Source organism: Psammomys obesus, unplaced genomic scaffold, assembly GCF_907164565.1.
Source record: "Psammomys obesus unplaced genomic scaffold, mPsaObe1.curated_primary_1811, whole genome shotgun sequence".
Classification (NCBI taxonomy): Eukaryota; Metazoa; Chordata; class Mammalia; order Rodentia; family Muridae; genus Psammomys; species Psammomys obesus.
In genome coordinates, this window is record NW_026585644.1 from 48,393,597 (window position 1) to 48,407,909 (window position 14,313).

Below are 14,313 nucleotides of genomic sequence, written 5' to 3' on the forward strand. Positions count from 1 at the left end.
TTATAAAATACCTAGAGCCTGTGAGCCCATGGATCTTGGCATACCGCTTTGGCGTCTATGTAATTGAAAAGCTTTGCAGATGATTGTGCAGTGCAGCCGGAGTAGCTGCTCTGCATGTCGGTTTCCGACTTGAAACAGGGTTTTATTGATGTCCTGCAATTTATTTTTTAAAATAATTGTCAAGTCTTTTGTTTATTAGGAATTTTAGGGTGAGGTCTTTGACAAGGTCATTGTGGTGTCCCATTAAATGGAACATTTCTTTTCTGAAAGATCTGGTTAAAGACTGACAGTGAGTGGAATGCACATATATTATTCATTCATAGCCCTTCCTAGACACAGATAGATGGGGAACCTTAGGGGAACACTTTCTTTAGTAAAAGGGGAAAGGGAAAAATATATACAAGAAAATCTTGTGTAAAACTTACTCTGCAGAATAAAGTTAATTTAACAGTTAATATGATTGTAGAAAATAGGAAAATTGAAAGAAATAAAGCATAACTCCGCTACCCATTATTCTGTATTGTTTTTCGAGACAGAGTTTCTCTGTTTTAGGTCTGGCTGTCCTGGACTCTCTTTGTAGAACCTATAGAACCAGGCTGTCCTTGAACTCTGCCTCCCTACTTCGGGGATTAAAGCCATGCACTACCACACTTGGCTCTTAATTATTTTTATTTCATGTGAATGGATGCTTTTTCAAAAGATATGTCTGTGCATTACTTATTTTCTTGGTGCGTAAGGAGCCTAAGAGGGTTTCGGATCTCCTGGGGATGGAGCTATATTGAGCAGTCATGTGGGTTCTGGGAATTGACCCGAGTCCTCTGGGTGGACAGTCAGTGTTCCTATGAGCCATCCATCTCTCTTGCCTCTCTTCTGGCATTTTAAATATATAAAAATAAATAACCTAAAACACATAAAGAATTCCTTCTTGACATATGGACACTTTTTAAGCACTCATATCTGTTTTCTTTTCTCATGAACACTACAATTTATTATAATAAAATAAATTTATTAAATGTTATGTCTCTAAAGATAATTGGGACTTAGAACTTCTATCAATAGCCTATTTTTTTTTTTTTTTTTCCTAATGGTTGGGGATGAGAACTATAGAGATTACAGTTGTTTACCTTTTTTTTCTGGTTGCTTTGTCTATTTTAATGTCTATGCATAAATAAACCAGATATCAAATATTTTTGTTACCCTTTGAAAACAAGTAAAGATATCACAATGTTTTATAGGTTAACATTTTGGAGCATGGCTGAGTTTAGAATAAGAACATCTTTTTTTATGTCAATAATACCTTAATCATATCTAGAAAAATGAATGTTTCATAATGCCGTGAAATAACCAAATTTACATATTCTTATTTGTTCCTGAAATAACTATACTGTTTTTTTCAAACAATCTAGTCAGGTACCTTGAACATGACTGTAATCAAGCCTGCATTTTCTTGTACCGGATACCAACTTTGACAAGCCTTAGCCAGCTTTCCTGTAATCCAGCCTACTTCTTAGATTTGTGTGATTGTTTTCTCAGAGGTCCTTTAGCTTAATCTTCATCCCTGTTTTCTGGTACATAGGGAATCAGTGCTATTTGGTTCCTATTACACATTTTGGAAAGAATGCATGCCGTGACTCATTTATGATGGTGTACATAAAGGGGACGTGTATGTTAGGCTGCCATGACGGTAAAGGGCATGTATGTAGAAAGCCATCATGATGGTGCATGTGAGGGAGTATTTGTAGGCCTGTCATGATTGTGCACTTGAAGGCACATATGTAAGGCTATCATGATGGTATACATGAGGGGGCACCCGTGTAAGGCTGGAGTTCAGTTCATCAGCTTAACTCTGCACAGATCATGAGATCCTCTCTGCTGAGAAGCTTAAGTAGACATGATTTCAGAAACCCATGGAATTTCTCTAGTATTTAGTATTTAAAGTAATATGTTTAATCTAGCGATGGTTTTATTAAAATGTGTATTTTAAGGCAAAGTTAAAATTACTTTCAAAAGTTTTTTAATCTCTGAAAGAATCCAGTATAAATTTTTGTAGTTTTACATTTGTATCTTTTTTCCTACTCACGGTTTAGCCGAAGTGAAGAAACTAACATTGTGATGGCTGCTCTTCTGTCCTTTGCCTCGCTTTAAAATAACTGTTTTCCCTTTGAACTAAATAATTTTAGCCAGCAATTTTTTAAAGTAGATTATTTTAGGAAATGTTTATATTCTTGTTGAATTTTTAAAGCAAAGTAAGTTTTAGATTAAAGTTCAAATGGTAATTGGAATAAGACATAAACTAGCTCATGGCAATTGGGTAAATATAACTTGATGTTACCATTAATCTGCACAGGTAAGAACTGATATTTAAAATGTTCTATTAACTGTGTTGCTTGTGGTAGAAAAGGTAGTGCTTTATGTGATGTGTTATGAAATCCATGTGATATCCTAGTTTGTCTACTGACACTGGGGTCTTGAATCTTAAAAAAAGGCCTCCGATGAAGCAGAGGAAGGTGGATCCCAGGGGAAATTGGTGGAAGCTCTCAGGCAAATGAGAGTTAACCATAGGGGAAACTACCGACAACTTCTGGAGGAGATGCTGACTAGTTACAGGCTAGCTAAAGTAGAGGGAGAAGAAAGCCCGGCTGACCCAGCTGCTGCATCTGCTTCTTCGAACAGTGATGCTGGAAACCCAGTGGCAATGCAGGAAAGACACACTGAATCAGAAAGTGGTCTTGCTGAATTAGACAGCCGTAATGAAGATGCAGGGACAAAAATGAGTGGTGAAAAAATATGACCTTTTTCGGTAATATTTTTGTGATCTTGATTTGACAGTTTTTACTTAGGAAGTATAATGTGTGCATTTATATAACTAATTTTGTTATTTGAAATCTTGGAGAACTAGTTTTCTTATATTCCTATAGCCTTGCTTTTTTAAAAGGCCTTTGCATACACCTTTATGATAGTTTAAGATTGACTATTTATAGTACTTTGAATTTAATGAAGTAATATGTCATTTCACATTGTATGCCAGAAAATAGGTTGTCGTTACTCAATTTAGTAGTTTCTTAATAGCTAGGATTAGAATTTACTGATTGGAAAGACAGCTATACATTGTGTAAAAAAAACTTGTTAATATAGAATTTTAACACTGCTTATTTTATATTCTCATACATGCATAGTTAGCTTTGTAATACATTTGTGTTTACTTATTATTTTAGTCAGAATGGCTGGTGCTGGCCTGTAACTTTTCTTTCAGAGTTGATAATCTATATGCTGTTTAATTTGTTTATATTTTACATCTCTGTAGTTTTATTTTTAGAAATTATTGAGATATACTGGATGTGTGGTTAATTTTCCTTTCTCTGTATTCTTTATGAAACATTTTTAAAGAACTGTGTATTATTGATAAAGCTTTCATTTGTATATTCTGTATAGCTTACTATACACTATACTATAAAATGTATGTCAACCAAGTGTTTAGAATGAAATTATCAGTGTTTAAGTCCAAATAAAGCATGTGATGTGGAATAATTATGCATGTTGTACTTTTTTTAGTTTTTACTTATTTTAACAATCAAGTTTGGGATACTGGAAAACTCATTAAAGTTCATTTATAGTCCTATTAATTTGGCACACTTCAGCTCAACTGTTTTTCATCAACAAAAAAGAAAAAAATTTTAATTAAAAAAGATATGTCTTGCTTACTCACAAAGCACTCATCTTCAGGCACATGTAGCTATCTGAGAAAGTTATCCCACAAGCATTCGTTGTAAGTATTCATCAGGTATTAACAAGTGTAAGAATCCTAAGCTATTTTAAAAATAGATTTTGAGTTTTTGCCTTTCTTAAAATAGATATTTTAAATGAAGAGTGGTATAAGTACTCAAGAAAATTTTAAATTTTTTGGTTTTGGAGTTTTGTTGTTGTGGGGTTTTTTTTTGTTTGTTTGTTTGTTTGTTTTTGGTTGGTTGGTTTTTTTTGCTGTACATTAACTTATATTTATATATTATGTGTTTCAAATTGCTTAAGGAACCATAATTTAAAAGTTGGGAATCTTCAGATGTTGTAGCTGATATTTTTTGTTTTGATACATTTTTTCCCAAGACAGAATATTTTAAAGTGTTTTTGAGAAAGGAAGGCCAGTAGGCGGCAAGGGAGGGAGAACACCTCAGCTGCTGTCTATGTTACATACACGTGTATGCACACATTATACAGTACACACACCTCTCTGGTAAAATGCCCTTTTCAAACGAAGGAAGGAAGGTAATTTGTTCACCTGAATTTGTTTTCTTTTGAAATTCACTCCACCTTGGAAGTAGTACAGGTACATAATAACAATATTCTTCCTTTTCTCTTCTTGTAGGGCGCTGGAGATCTAGAAGACTCATTGGTAGCCTTATAACCTTCTAAAATGCTTTTGATTCTGAAAATTGGGGGAAAACTTTTATTCACACTTTCTTCAATACAAGGGAAAATATTCTTGTGGATTACCACTGTTTTGTGATATGAGCAGAAAACCATTAGCATTTCCTATCATTTGTTCATATTTGTATTTCCTAGTATTTCCCACTCAAAGCATTGCCTGTACTCTACAGTGTTTTTTGCCTACCTAGGCATCTGGTTACAACTGTATTGAATTTTTGACCCTAGAGGAAAAAATGGAAATATCTTACCACAAATCAACAAATACGCCTGAGGTGCATGGGAATATAGGTAGCTATACTCTGAAGATACAGTACGAGATTTTTTTTTTCTTAAAGCAAAACAAAACACAACATATAAGCATGTAAGAATAAAGAATTGTAAGAAAAGTTCTGATTTTTCAGTGTACCAAGTTGGAAACCTTTTGTAGTTCTATGGCTTGGAATTTCATTTGAGCAATTTACTATAGGCTATGTTATTTATTATTGTTATTTAAATTTTTTCCAATTTACTTGTATTACCAAACTGGGTTCTCCAGTAATGTTCACGTTGTAATGTTGCCTTGTTTTAAGATAAGGTGTTTGGCAATAGTGTAAGCCCTTAGAAATTTTATGCATGTGTCTACTCCATCCTTCAACTCTTATTAGAATATATTTGAAACCAAATGAATTAATTTATGGCTATTTATAATTTGCTTTTTCATCTTCCTACGAATTATTTTAATTGAGATTTGCTTTTATAGTGTAAATTGTGATTTTCTTTTTGTTTTATATGTGGATTTCTGTAGTTTTAATTTTTTTCAGTTTTCAAGATACAAGTTTTATGTAATTTGGTATAATTTTTAACTGTTCATGTTATTTTTAAAGCTTAGAATATCACATCAAAATACTATAAATACATTTAAAAGTATCTATTTTAGATCTAAGGAAATACAGAGATATTTTCATGGGTTTAGTAATCTTTCATTTTATAGCATTTGGCACGGTACAGAGTGGATGTCACATAGGTACTTAATTTCTGAATTCTTGTTTTTTTTTTTTTTAAGTTTTGCATGTATTAAATTCAGTGCTGAACATGAAGAGTAAAATATTTATCAAAAGGAGGTTTCTGGAGTTCCAAAAAGTAATGAATGTAGATGCTTTGTAAACATATTCCTATATGTTTTAATTGTGTTCCAGCAGGTTGTAGTTGCCCTTGTGTGTAGTTAAAAATGAGTCATTATCTGGTCCTATGTGAAATGGAACTCACGGTATTTCTACTGTGTTGCTTTCCTAAGGCTGTTTCTGGGGAGCCACATATTTGAATATAGACAGCTTTCCTGATCACTTGATTTTTTTTTTTTTTTTTTGTGCACCTGATTTTTGCTCTAAAAGGAATTACTGCCACAAGATATTTTATTTATTCTTTAGATTTTAGCCTTGTAAGTTAAAGTGCTTTACATGATGGTGTTAAAAGCTACTTGTCTCTTTATCGGAGTTTGGGGGGTTGTTAAAAAGATGGGGAATGAAGAATTTATTGTTTAACCTGTCCACTCTGATCTGACCCTGTACTGATAGTACCTTTCCAGTATGGTATTGTGATGTTTCATACTATGCAGTGAGCAGAACCACCTTGTTACCTAAATAAAGAATCGATTTTAAATCAGTGTGATATATTACTCTTTGGTGTGACTTTCAGAAATAAAAATGCAACTTTGGTTATTGGTTTTAAATATGTACATTGGCATACTTGTGAAAATATTGATATGAACATAGATGAATTCTAATTCTAAAGAGGTATCAGCCAGACCATGTAAGACAGTACTACACTCTCCTCTGCTCTAAAGTCACCTGTTAATACTACTTGAGAAAAACAACTCTTGAAGTAGAAATACTGTGTGTTTATAACCTCACAAGTGAAATCCATGTTTAATGTTTGTTTATTCTTGTGAACTTTGCGGTCTGGTTATGTACAAAATTTGATCTCAGGACCCACTTGTAATTTTCAATATCCCAAAGAACTTTTGGTTTTTTGGATTCTATTGATATTTATTGCATTAGAATTTAAAGCAGGCATTTTTGTCTGTAACTTTAAAACCTCATGCTAGCAAACATAACGTAGGTTTATGAAAATTAATTTGTCAAATGAAAACAAAAAAGACAAAATGTGTCACTAATTTTCATTTTCAGCATTGGGCTGGATTTTTCTGTTTTTATGCCTTTTTTCTTTTGCATACAGTTGGTCACATTTTGACATGCTTGTTGAAATCTCGCCTTACACAGACCTAGCTAAGAAAGAATGTGAAGTTGAAAGCCTTTCTTTTGAGAAGATTATGTGTGTACTGTTAATGTGAAGTCATTTGGGTGTGTCTCCTGTTTTAGTCAGATTTCTACCTGTGCATATTTGGAAAATACTAGTTCGCTGAATTGCATAATTCTTTTGAGTGCTGAAATTTGTATTATTTAGTGGTTAAAATTTATTTGTCAATAAAGTTGATTTTTTTTTTTAAGTATGGAGAAGCTATCAAGTTCATTGAGATGGGAAGGGATTTTTCAGAATTTTTATAGTCTTTTGAAAGGTGAAATTTTATCATTGGCAACAAATAACTGTCAGTTTTCCTTAAGTGACGTGTTTGCTTCTTCTATTGTGGAGGAAATGTCTCCAGAATAATCATAGCCTGTCAGTCATTCTTTCACATTAATAAGGGTTTTTTGTTTTTGTTTTTCTCATGAAAAGTGGCTATCTAGTTTAGTAGTTCAGGACACAGGACTAACCATTTCATCACACAAGATTTTAAAAAGATACACACTTAAAAATAGAAGTTATTTTGTTTTTAGGTGATCTTGTTAGGTAGCCTAGATTGGCCCCAAATTTAGCCTCCTCCCCATACCCTATGCTGTAATTACAGACATGTGCCATTATACTAGTCAGTTGGAAAAAGCATAACTTTTAATCTAAATAGTTTTTTGCTTTTGTGTTATGTAGTTGTTGTTATATAGATCTTGCGACAAGATCTCAATGTAGTCCAGGCTGGTCTCAAACCTGTAATCTTTTTGCCTCAGCCTCCCAAGTATTTGAGATTACGGGCATAAAACGCCATACCAAGCCACATTAATGTATTTTGAAGTTATGCTAGTTAAAGAAGAAGGTATTTGCTAGATTTGGTGGAGGGAGCTGACTGGTGTTTAGGAACTAGGTGATCCCTAGGTATGCAGAAAATGCCTTGTAGTTCAGTGGTAGACCCTGTGGTGATCATTAGCACTGGGATTTAAGTGATTTTATTTCAGTGTCTATGGGCTTTTCTCCCATTCTACTTTTGGAGTTGTTGTTTTTTTTTTTTTTGTTTGTTTGTTTGTTTGTGCCCACAAGAAAAGACGAGGTAAGCATTTTGGTTTTTTTGTTATTTGCTTTTATATACTGTCTTCAGTGTGACAACAAAGACCTGTACTGCTTGCTTACTCCTTTAGCTAGTGCTCAGTTTTTGTGTCCCTGCCTTCTTTTTGATGATTTGTTTATGTCAGTGTGATATAGATATAAGCTCACACTTTCCCAAGTGTGTTAAAACATCCACAAAATGTTTCATGGGTACACATTCTTACAGAGTGCTTCTGCTTTTTCCTATTTGAGTCTCACTATGTAGCCCTGGCTGGCCTCAAACTAGAGATCCACTTTCTTCTCTTTGCTGAAAGTTAGCATTAAAGTGAATAAAGACCTATTAAGAAAGTAGTTATGACTATGCAATGAAACTAGATGGTTACTCTCATAAGAAAGACACTTGGGAAAAGCACTTGCTTGAATTGTGAGCTGTCCCTGATTTGCCTGATTGTTTCTTGTGATTTACTTGTACATAGAAGTGTTGAAAGAAGAGCGGAGTTCTTGAAAGTGATGATCACACGCCATCACTGCTGGGCTTGGTAGTGTTTGAATTCAGCTTGAGCTACATAGTTGAGACTCTGTGTCAAACACAGAACCGTTTCCTTCCCCGTAGATCCACCCACCATGTCTTGTTTATATATATTATGGAGAGGAAATAGTAAGAAATAGTGCTTCCTAGCCTCAGGTTTAAATGTTTGCTTCTTCTATGTCCTCCTTTTCTAGAAAGTGAGTGGTTAAGTAGCAGTAAACACAGGCCTATACTGCTTAGTTTTGTGACTGTACCAGTGTATTTAGCACCTTGCCCATTCAAGTAACAGTTACTTGCAGCATCCTGAAATGTGCGGTGACAGGCATCCTATGTATGCCCTTTGAGCATGTGCTAATATTGTTCTAGATTGGTGCTTCTAGAAGTAAGATGACTGGGTCATTGGGCATTCACCTCTCCAAGTTGGTGCCAGGCATGATACTAAAGACACAGAGATAGGTACCGCAGCCTCGGAATGTCTCTACCCCACCCTGTCCTCATCCGGTCTCAGGATTGTGCAGCTTGTTGCCAGTGAGCCAGATAATTCTGCAGAACCTCATGCAGTTTGGGTTTCTCATAACATGAAAATATGGGTCGGCCTTCTCAGTTTCTTCTCGAATTCAGTTCTTGCATTTTTCACGCTATTGTTCTTTTGAGTCAACGTCTTCCGTTTGCCTTTTTAATATGGTTACTAATCTTTGTTCTGTGAGCTCAAACTCTTCCGGTCTTTTTCTTTGTCTATTACTTTGTGCATTGAATCTCTTATTTAACATTTTCCTTTATAGTTTCTGTGAAATAATCCCACGTGTAACTTCTAATGTTTTGTTTGTTTTTTATGTTTTTATTGTTTGGTTGGGTTTTTGTTTGTTGAGGCATAGTTTTACTTTGTGGGTCTAGAACTGAACTTTGTAGCCCAGGCTATTGTCAAGCTCCTAACAGTTCTTAGCCCTCCCAAGTGCTGGGGATATGTAGACTGCTTGCCGAGCTCTTGAATATTGCATAGTTTTAACACATAAGCTTTCAGAGATACACTCTGTGACAAGAATGGGCAGCCTGTACTCCCTGTGGTCAGGGCTTCACTCCATGTGTCACTGTTGCTCTAGTCAGCCTTGGGTACCACAATGAGAAAGTGGATTGTAGAAGGACATGTAGCTGTTGTGTTTACCCAGCCGTATGTGGGCATTTCTGTTGCCTTTTGTCTAAACTTGTACAAACACCACACTGTTGGTTACTAAAGCTTCGAGGGCCAGTTCCTGGCAGCATGTGTTGTCTCCATTTTACTTGAATTTAGTTCTTCATAAAGATGGAATTAATTTGTATTCTCTCTTAATAGGTCCATTTTTAATCTAAAAATGGGTACTTTAAGATAACTATGTTTCTCTTGTATATGTTATTTTGTGTGTATATGTGTATGGGCTTGCATGCCACAGAATACACAAGGAAATCAGGACAGCATGCAGAAGCAAGTTTTCTTCTTTTACCATGTGGGTCCCAGGATCAAACTCAAGTTGTCAGTCTTAAGCTTCTGTTTACCTGCTGAGCCATTTTGCCAGCCCCTCTGTTGTGCATTTTTGAGCTGTAGTGTGCTATATTACTCACTCAACTTTATCTACCCCTGGACCCCTTTTTTTTCCTGATGCAGGCTCAGCAGTAATTCCATGCCAGGCTGTGTTAAAACCTGGGGCAAAGGGGAAATTCAGTCTTAATAATTATTCAAAGTTCTGACTTTTTATTATACTTTTAAAAACTATCCCTATTAATGCATTGAATTCCCACCCCTTGTCTTCAGGTCAAGTGTTCCACCTAACTGCAGTTGATACATACGTCAGTTCCTTTGAAGTGACTTTCTCTAGACTTTTCTAATTTAAGGCAGATGTTACCAAGGAAGAATAACTCTGTAGTACACTAATATCTCCAGCACTGACCTTGAGTAGCTGAGAGGAGTTAGGGCTGGGTTAAAGCAGTCAGAATGCTGTGCTTCTCCAGATTGTAGAGGGCTGGTGAGGTGAGAGAAACATGTTATTAAATGGTATCTTTTATTTAAAAGCTTAAATTTAATACAAGCTTTTTTTTTTTTTAAGTATTCTATAATCTGAATTTTTGAAGCATCGTCTGTTAGTAGCATTTTAACTGTCATTGGCAAAGCTGTCATGGCATAATGGTACAGTGCTTACTTGGCCAGGCTTGTTTTTACTCTAGTTCATAACTGTGCTATTGACTGTTCGGACTACATTTATTACAGTCAAGAACTGTTTAAAATTATTCCTGGAGGACTACCATGATTTAGCATGTAAGGGAAAGTCTAAGGCGTGGAAAACACCTACAATAGTATGAAGTGAATTTTAGTAAAGCCTTGTTCTGTGGTTGATTTGTCATTATTCTTTATGATGCACAACAAGAGAATACGTGCAGTCTTAGCATTGAAGTATATGTGCAGCCTCTGGGTATATTATGTGGACATTAAAACAGTACATAACTACAAAAGCAGTGCATGTGAACTTTAGAAGACTGGCTACTTTGCTTGAGACAGACTTGCTGTGTATCTTTAACCTGTACCTCAGTCTCCAGTGTTTTGGAATTTAAGGCGTATGCCACCAGACCCAGCTAGAAGAGTGATTACTCCTTGAAAGGCATTGGGGGAAAATAAGGTTTTAATTTTTCCAGTATATATATATATATATATATATATATATATATATATATATATATATGAAGTTGTTAAAACATTTAACACCTATGAGATTTTGGTAGCAATTATAAAGAGTGAATGTTGTTTTCTGTAATTTTTTTTTTTTACTTCAAAACTCCTTTCACTTCTATTATAAAAGTCCAAGTTGCCATTACCTGGCTTTATACTGAAGGGACAATGTATTCAATATAATGTTGTCAGGTATCTGTTTTAACCAAGTACCAGTAAATCCTTGGGAAACTTACCAATAGAAGTTTGTACTTTGTTGATGCCCAGTTCTATGGGGGGAGATCTCCAGTTCATTTAAACTTGATCTAATTTTCTGGCCATGTACTGAAATTTTTTAAATAAGGCTTGAATGAAAAAATATAGAAAGAAAATCAGTTAAATGGTTCTGAATTGTCTTCCAGTGATGGTGTCAATTTATATACCTGTAGTATAGAAGAATACCCATTTTTTTCCACTTTGTTATTTTACCAGCTTGGTGAGTGAATATCACAAGGTATTTTTTCTGGTTTAATTCCCAGTTATTAATTATATAGTGTGTCAACTTTTAGTCTCATTTGTCCAAGTATAGCTTTTATTAAAGTTTGCTTATATAGTCGATTAATGTTCATTTCTCTTTACATTTAGGAAATTAACCATTAGTCTTACGTATTCATGAATTATTTCCTCCTCTGTGATGCTGTTTATGGTTTGTTGTTTGTCAGTGCTAGGTATTGAGGGTGGGATTAAGAGCAAAGGTTACCTTATTCAGGAGTAACTGGATTCCTAAAATCAGCACGGTGTTGCTGCATCCTCTAATCCTTAGATCACGCTGTGCTTTTCTTCTAGGAGATAGCTTTCCTTCAGGCAGACTAAGGGCTTTTAGCTGTAATGGGACATGTACTACAGAGAGCTAGGAGGCTTGGGTCTAAACAGTCCTCTAGCATTCTTAATGATCAAAAGCTTACCCTTGAGATACGATTTTTAAACTCACAGCCTGATTGATGTTTCTTTGGTTTCACTGTAAAGTTTTTGAAGTGGTTTACATGAACTGCAAAGATCTTATATGTTAAACTTGATGAACTTTAAGGAGTCATTTACATTCAAAAGTTTTAGAATGTTATCATTTTCTTCAACAGTTTTACAAGCCTTCAATTGCATACACTGACAATGTATTCATATTATGAGTAAGTAAATGCAGTTTTTCCTTTATGACTTTGCCCTTTTAGTAAATACAGGTACAAACATTTAATGCAAATGGAACATAAGGATCGTAATCTAATACAGCATTCCTATAACGCTTCCATTACCCACTGGTTCCAGCTGTTGCAGAAGCCAGCCTTTTCCCATTCTGTATATTTACTGTTGCATTTGGTTGTATTTTATGGACATTCTGTGTCACTCTACTGTAGCAATTTCGTGTCATGTTGAATATCAGCTTTATTACAGAGTTGATTATCTGTGCCCCTCATTCTACTTTTACAAAAAAAAAAAAATAGTTGAGTGTGTGTACTCCTCAGGATGAGCTTTGGATATTGGGCAACATTTTCCTGTGGGCTGTTTTTAAATGCTGGCTGGTAATACTTTGAGCAGAGATAAGGTCCATTTCAGAAAGATGCTACATCTTTCTGGTTATGGAAGTGTTTACAATCCCCTTCCCCATAGTTTCAGCTTCCTTTATCTGGACTACTTTCTTAAATCAGTTCCTTATTTTATATTCCTTAGTGCTGTTATCAGTGATTATCCTCCTATCCCTAACATAGGGCTTAGCCATTAGTCACTTAAAAGCATATGGTCTCAATGTCTATCATTTCCACCAGATGGCAGTCTTGGGCACGTCCATTTGTAAACTCAGCTGAGAACTCTTGTGACAAAGCAGTGGCTGATCAACCTACCAAGAGCCCAGAACTACAAAGAAGAACAAAAGTTTTGTTTTTGTAAACTTGAAAGAAAAAATAAGTCCAGCGTTACGTCATTACAGTATCTTTTCTGCTAAGAGCTTTAATCTAGCCCATCGGAGAAGGCGAAGGAGAGTTCCCACCTTGTCTTTTAAAACCTTGCTTTTTCATGTTCATGCAATAAATTCTTGTGGCTTCTTGGTAGCATTTGTGGTTTTATTCCTGGGACTATAGTGGTAAAAATTTTAATCTGTCATTCCCATTTCCTTCCCTCACTTCCCCACCCCATGCACCTTTCAAACCAGGGAAACACATCTTGTGACTTTTTCTTTAACCATTCCTAGCTCTCTCTTAAAAGGAGGTAGTGTTTGTATTTAACATGAAAGCAAGAGGTTTGTATATGAAAACCAATCTTCACTTTAGACCCTTTTAGGATTAAAGTCCTGTATTGAGGAATGCAAGAAATAGAGATTTGCTTGTGCAATCAAGTTATGTGTTGTAGGTATACTTGCAAATGGTCTACAATGGCCAAACTTTCTCTTACACTTCATTGTATCAGGGTTCAAACCTAAGGCTTCATGTGTGCTAGGCAAGCCATTCTACCACTGAACACACCCATATTTCCCTTATACCATTTGTCACAATTTCATTTCAGTGTGCTTTATAGTAAGGGGGTGGTAAACAGTTGTACTCCCAGCATAATCCTCCCTTTCCGAGAGATGGAATTCTCAAGATCAAAAGTGCAAGAAAGTCTGGTTGATTGGTGTGCCCAGATACAGCTTTTAAGTAAAACAGAAATAGAATCAGAATTAGCTGCCTTTCATGTTTCAGAATGGAAGAGGTAGCCAAAAGCATAAAGCCACTATAGCCAAATGTTGTCAAGGTGGCTGTATAAAATAAGTTTTGAAAAAGGATTCCTTTAAAAAAAAAAATGTGGTTTACTTCAGCTATCAGGGCTCAAAAATAGCCAGTGAAAAAGTCAAATGGAAACTGTAAAGCTGTAGGTGTCATGTGTAATGCCAGTCTGTGTATGCTTCTTGTCAGTTAATTTTAAGCTCAGCAAGATTGGGCACAGGTAAAGTTGCCTCTCACCAATCTTGATCTGTTTGATCCCTAGGACCCATGTGGTAGAAAGTGAGAACTGAGTCCTGTAAGTTAGCCTTTGTCAACAGTGCTCTGTGGTGCACTTGTACACAAGCATACCCAACACATAGTTAATGTAATTTAAAGATTTTAGAGCTGGGCAGTGGTGGTACATGCCTTTAGTCCCAGCATTCTGGAGGCAGAGACAGGCTAGCCTCGTCTACAGAGCAAGTTCCAGAATAGCCAGAGCTACACAGAGAAACCTTGTCTCAAAACATATACCAAGAAGGTCCAAAACCCCACTAGCTGCTCTAATGGTTCTAATTCCAGCACTCACATGGTTGCTTACAACCATCAGT

At 35.5% G+C, this 14,313-nt stretch overlaps 1 protein-coding gene across 5 annotated transcripts in view; it reads left to right on the forward strand.

Annotated features, from left to right (window-relative positions):
• Ppm1b (protein phosphatase, Mg2+/Mn2+ dependent 1B) overlaps positions 1 to 13,075 on the forward strand; it is a 66,573-nt gene extending 53,498 nt beyond the window's left edge. The window contains exons 6-7 of one of the 5 annotated variants that reach the window (XM_055619063.1): positions 12,113 to 12,160; positions 12,794 to 13,075. In XM_055619063.1, the coding sequence (XP_055475038.1) occupies positions 12,113 to 12,160 (48 nt within the window). In that variant the 3' untranslated portion in view covers positions 12,794 to 13,075. Of the gene's footprint in view, positions 1 to 2,485; positions 3,557 to 4,360; positions 6,061 to 12,112; positions 12,161 to 12,793 lie in introns of those variants that run through there. The other 4 variants (XM_055619055.1, XM_055619078.1, XM_055619071.1 and 1 more) reach the window with 4 other exon arrangements.
• Positions 13,076 to 14,313: the final 1,238 nt, after the last annotated feature.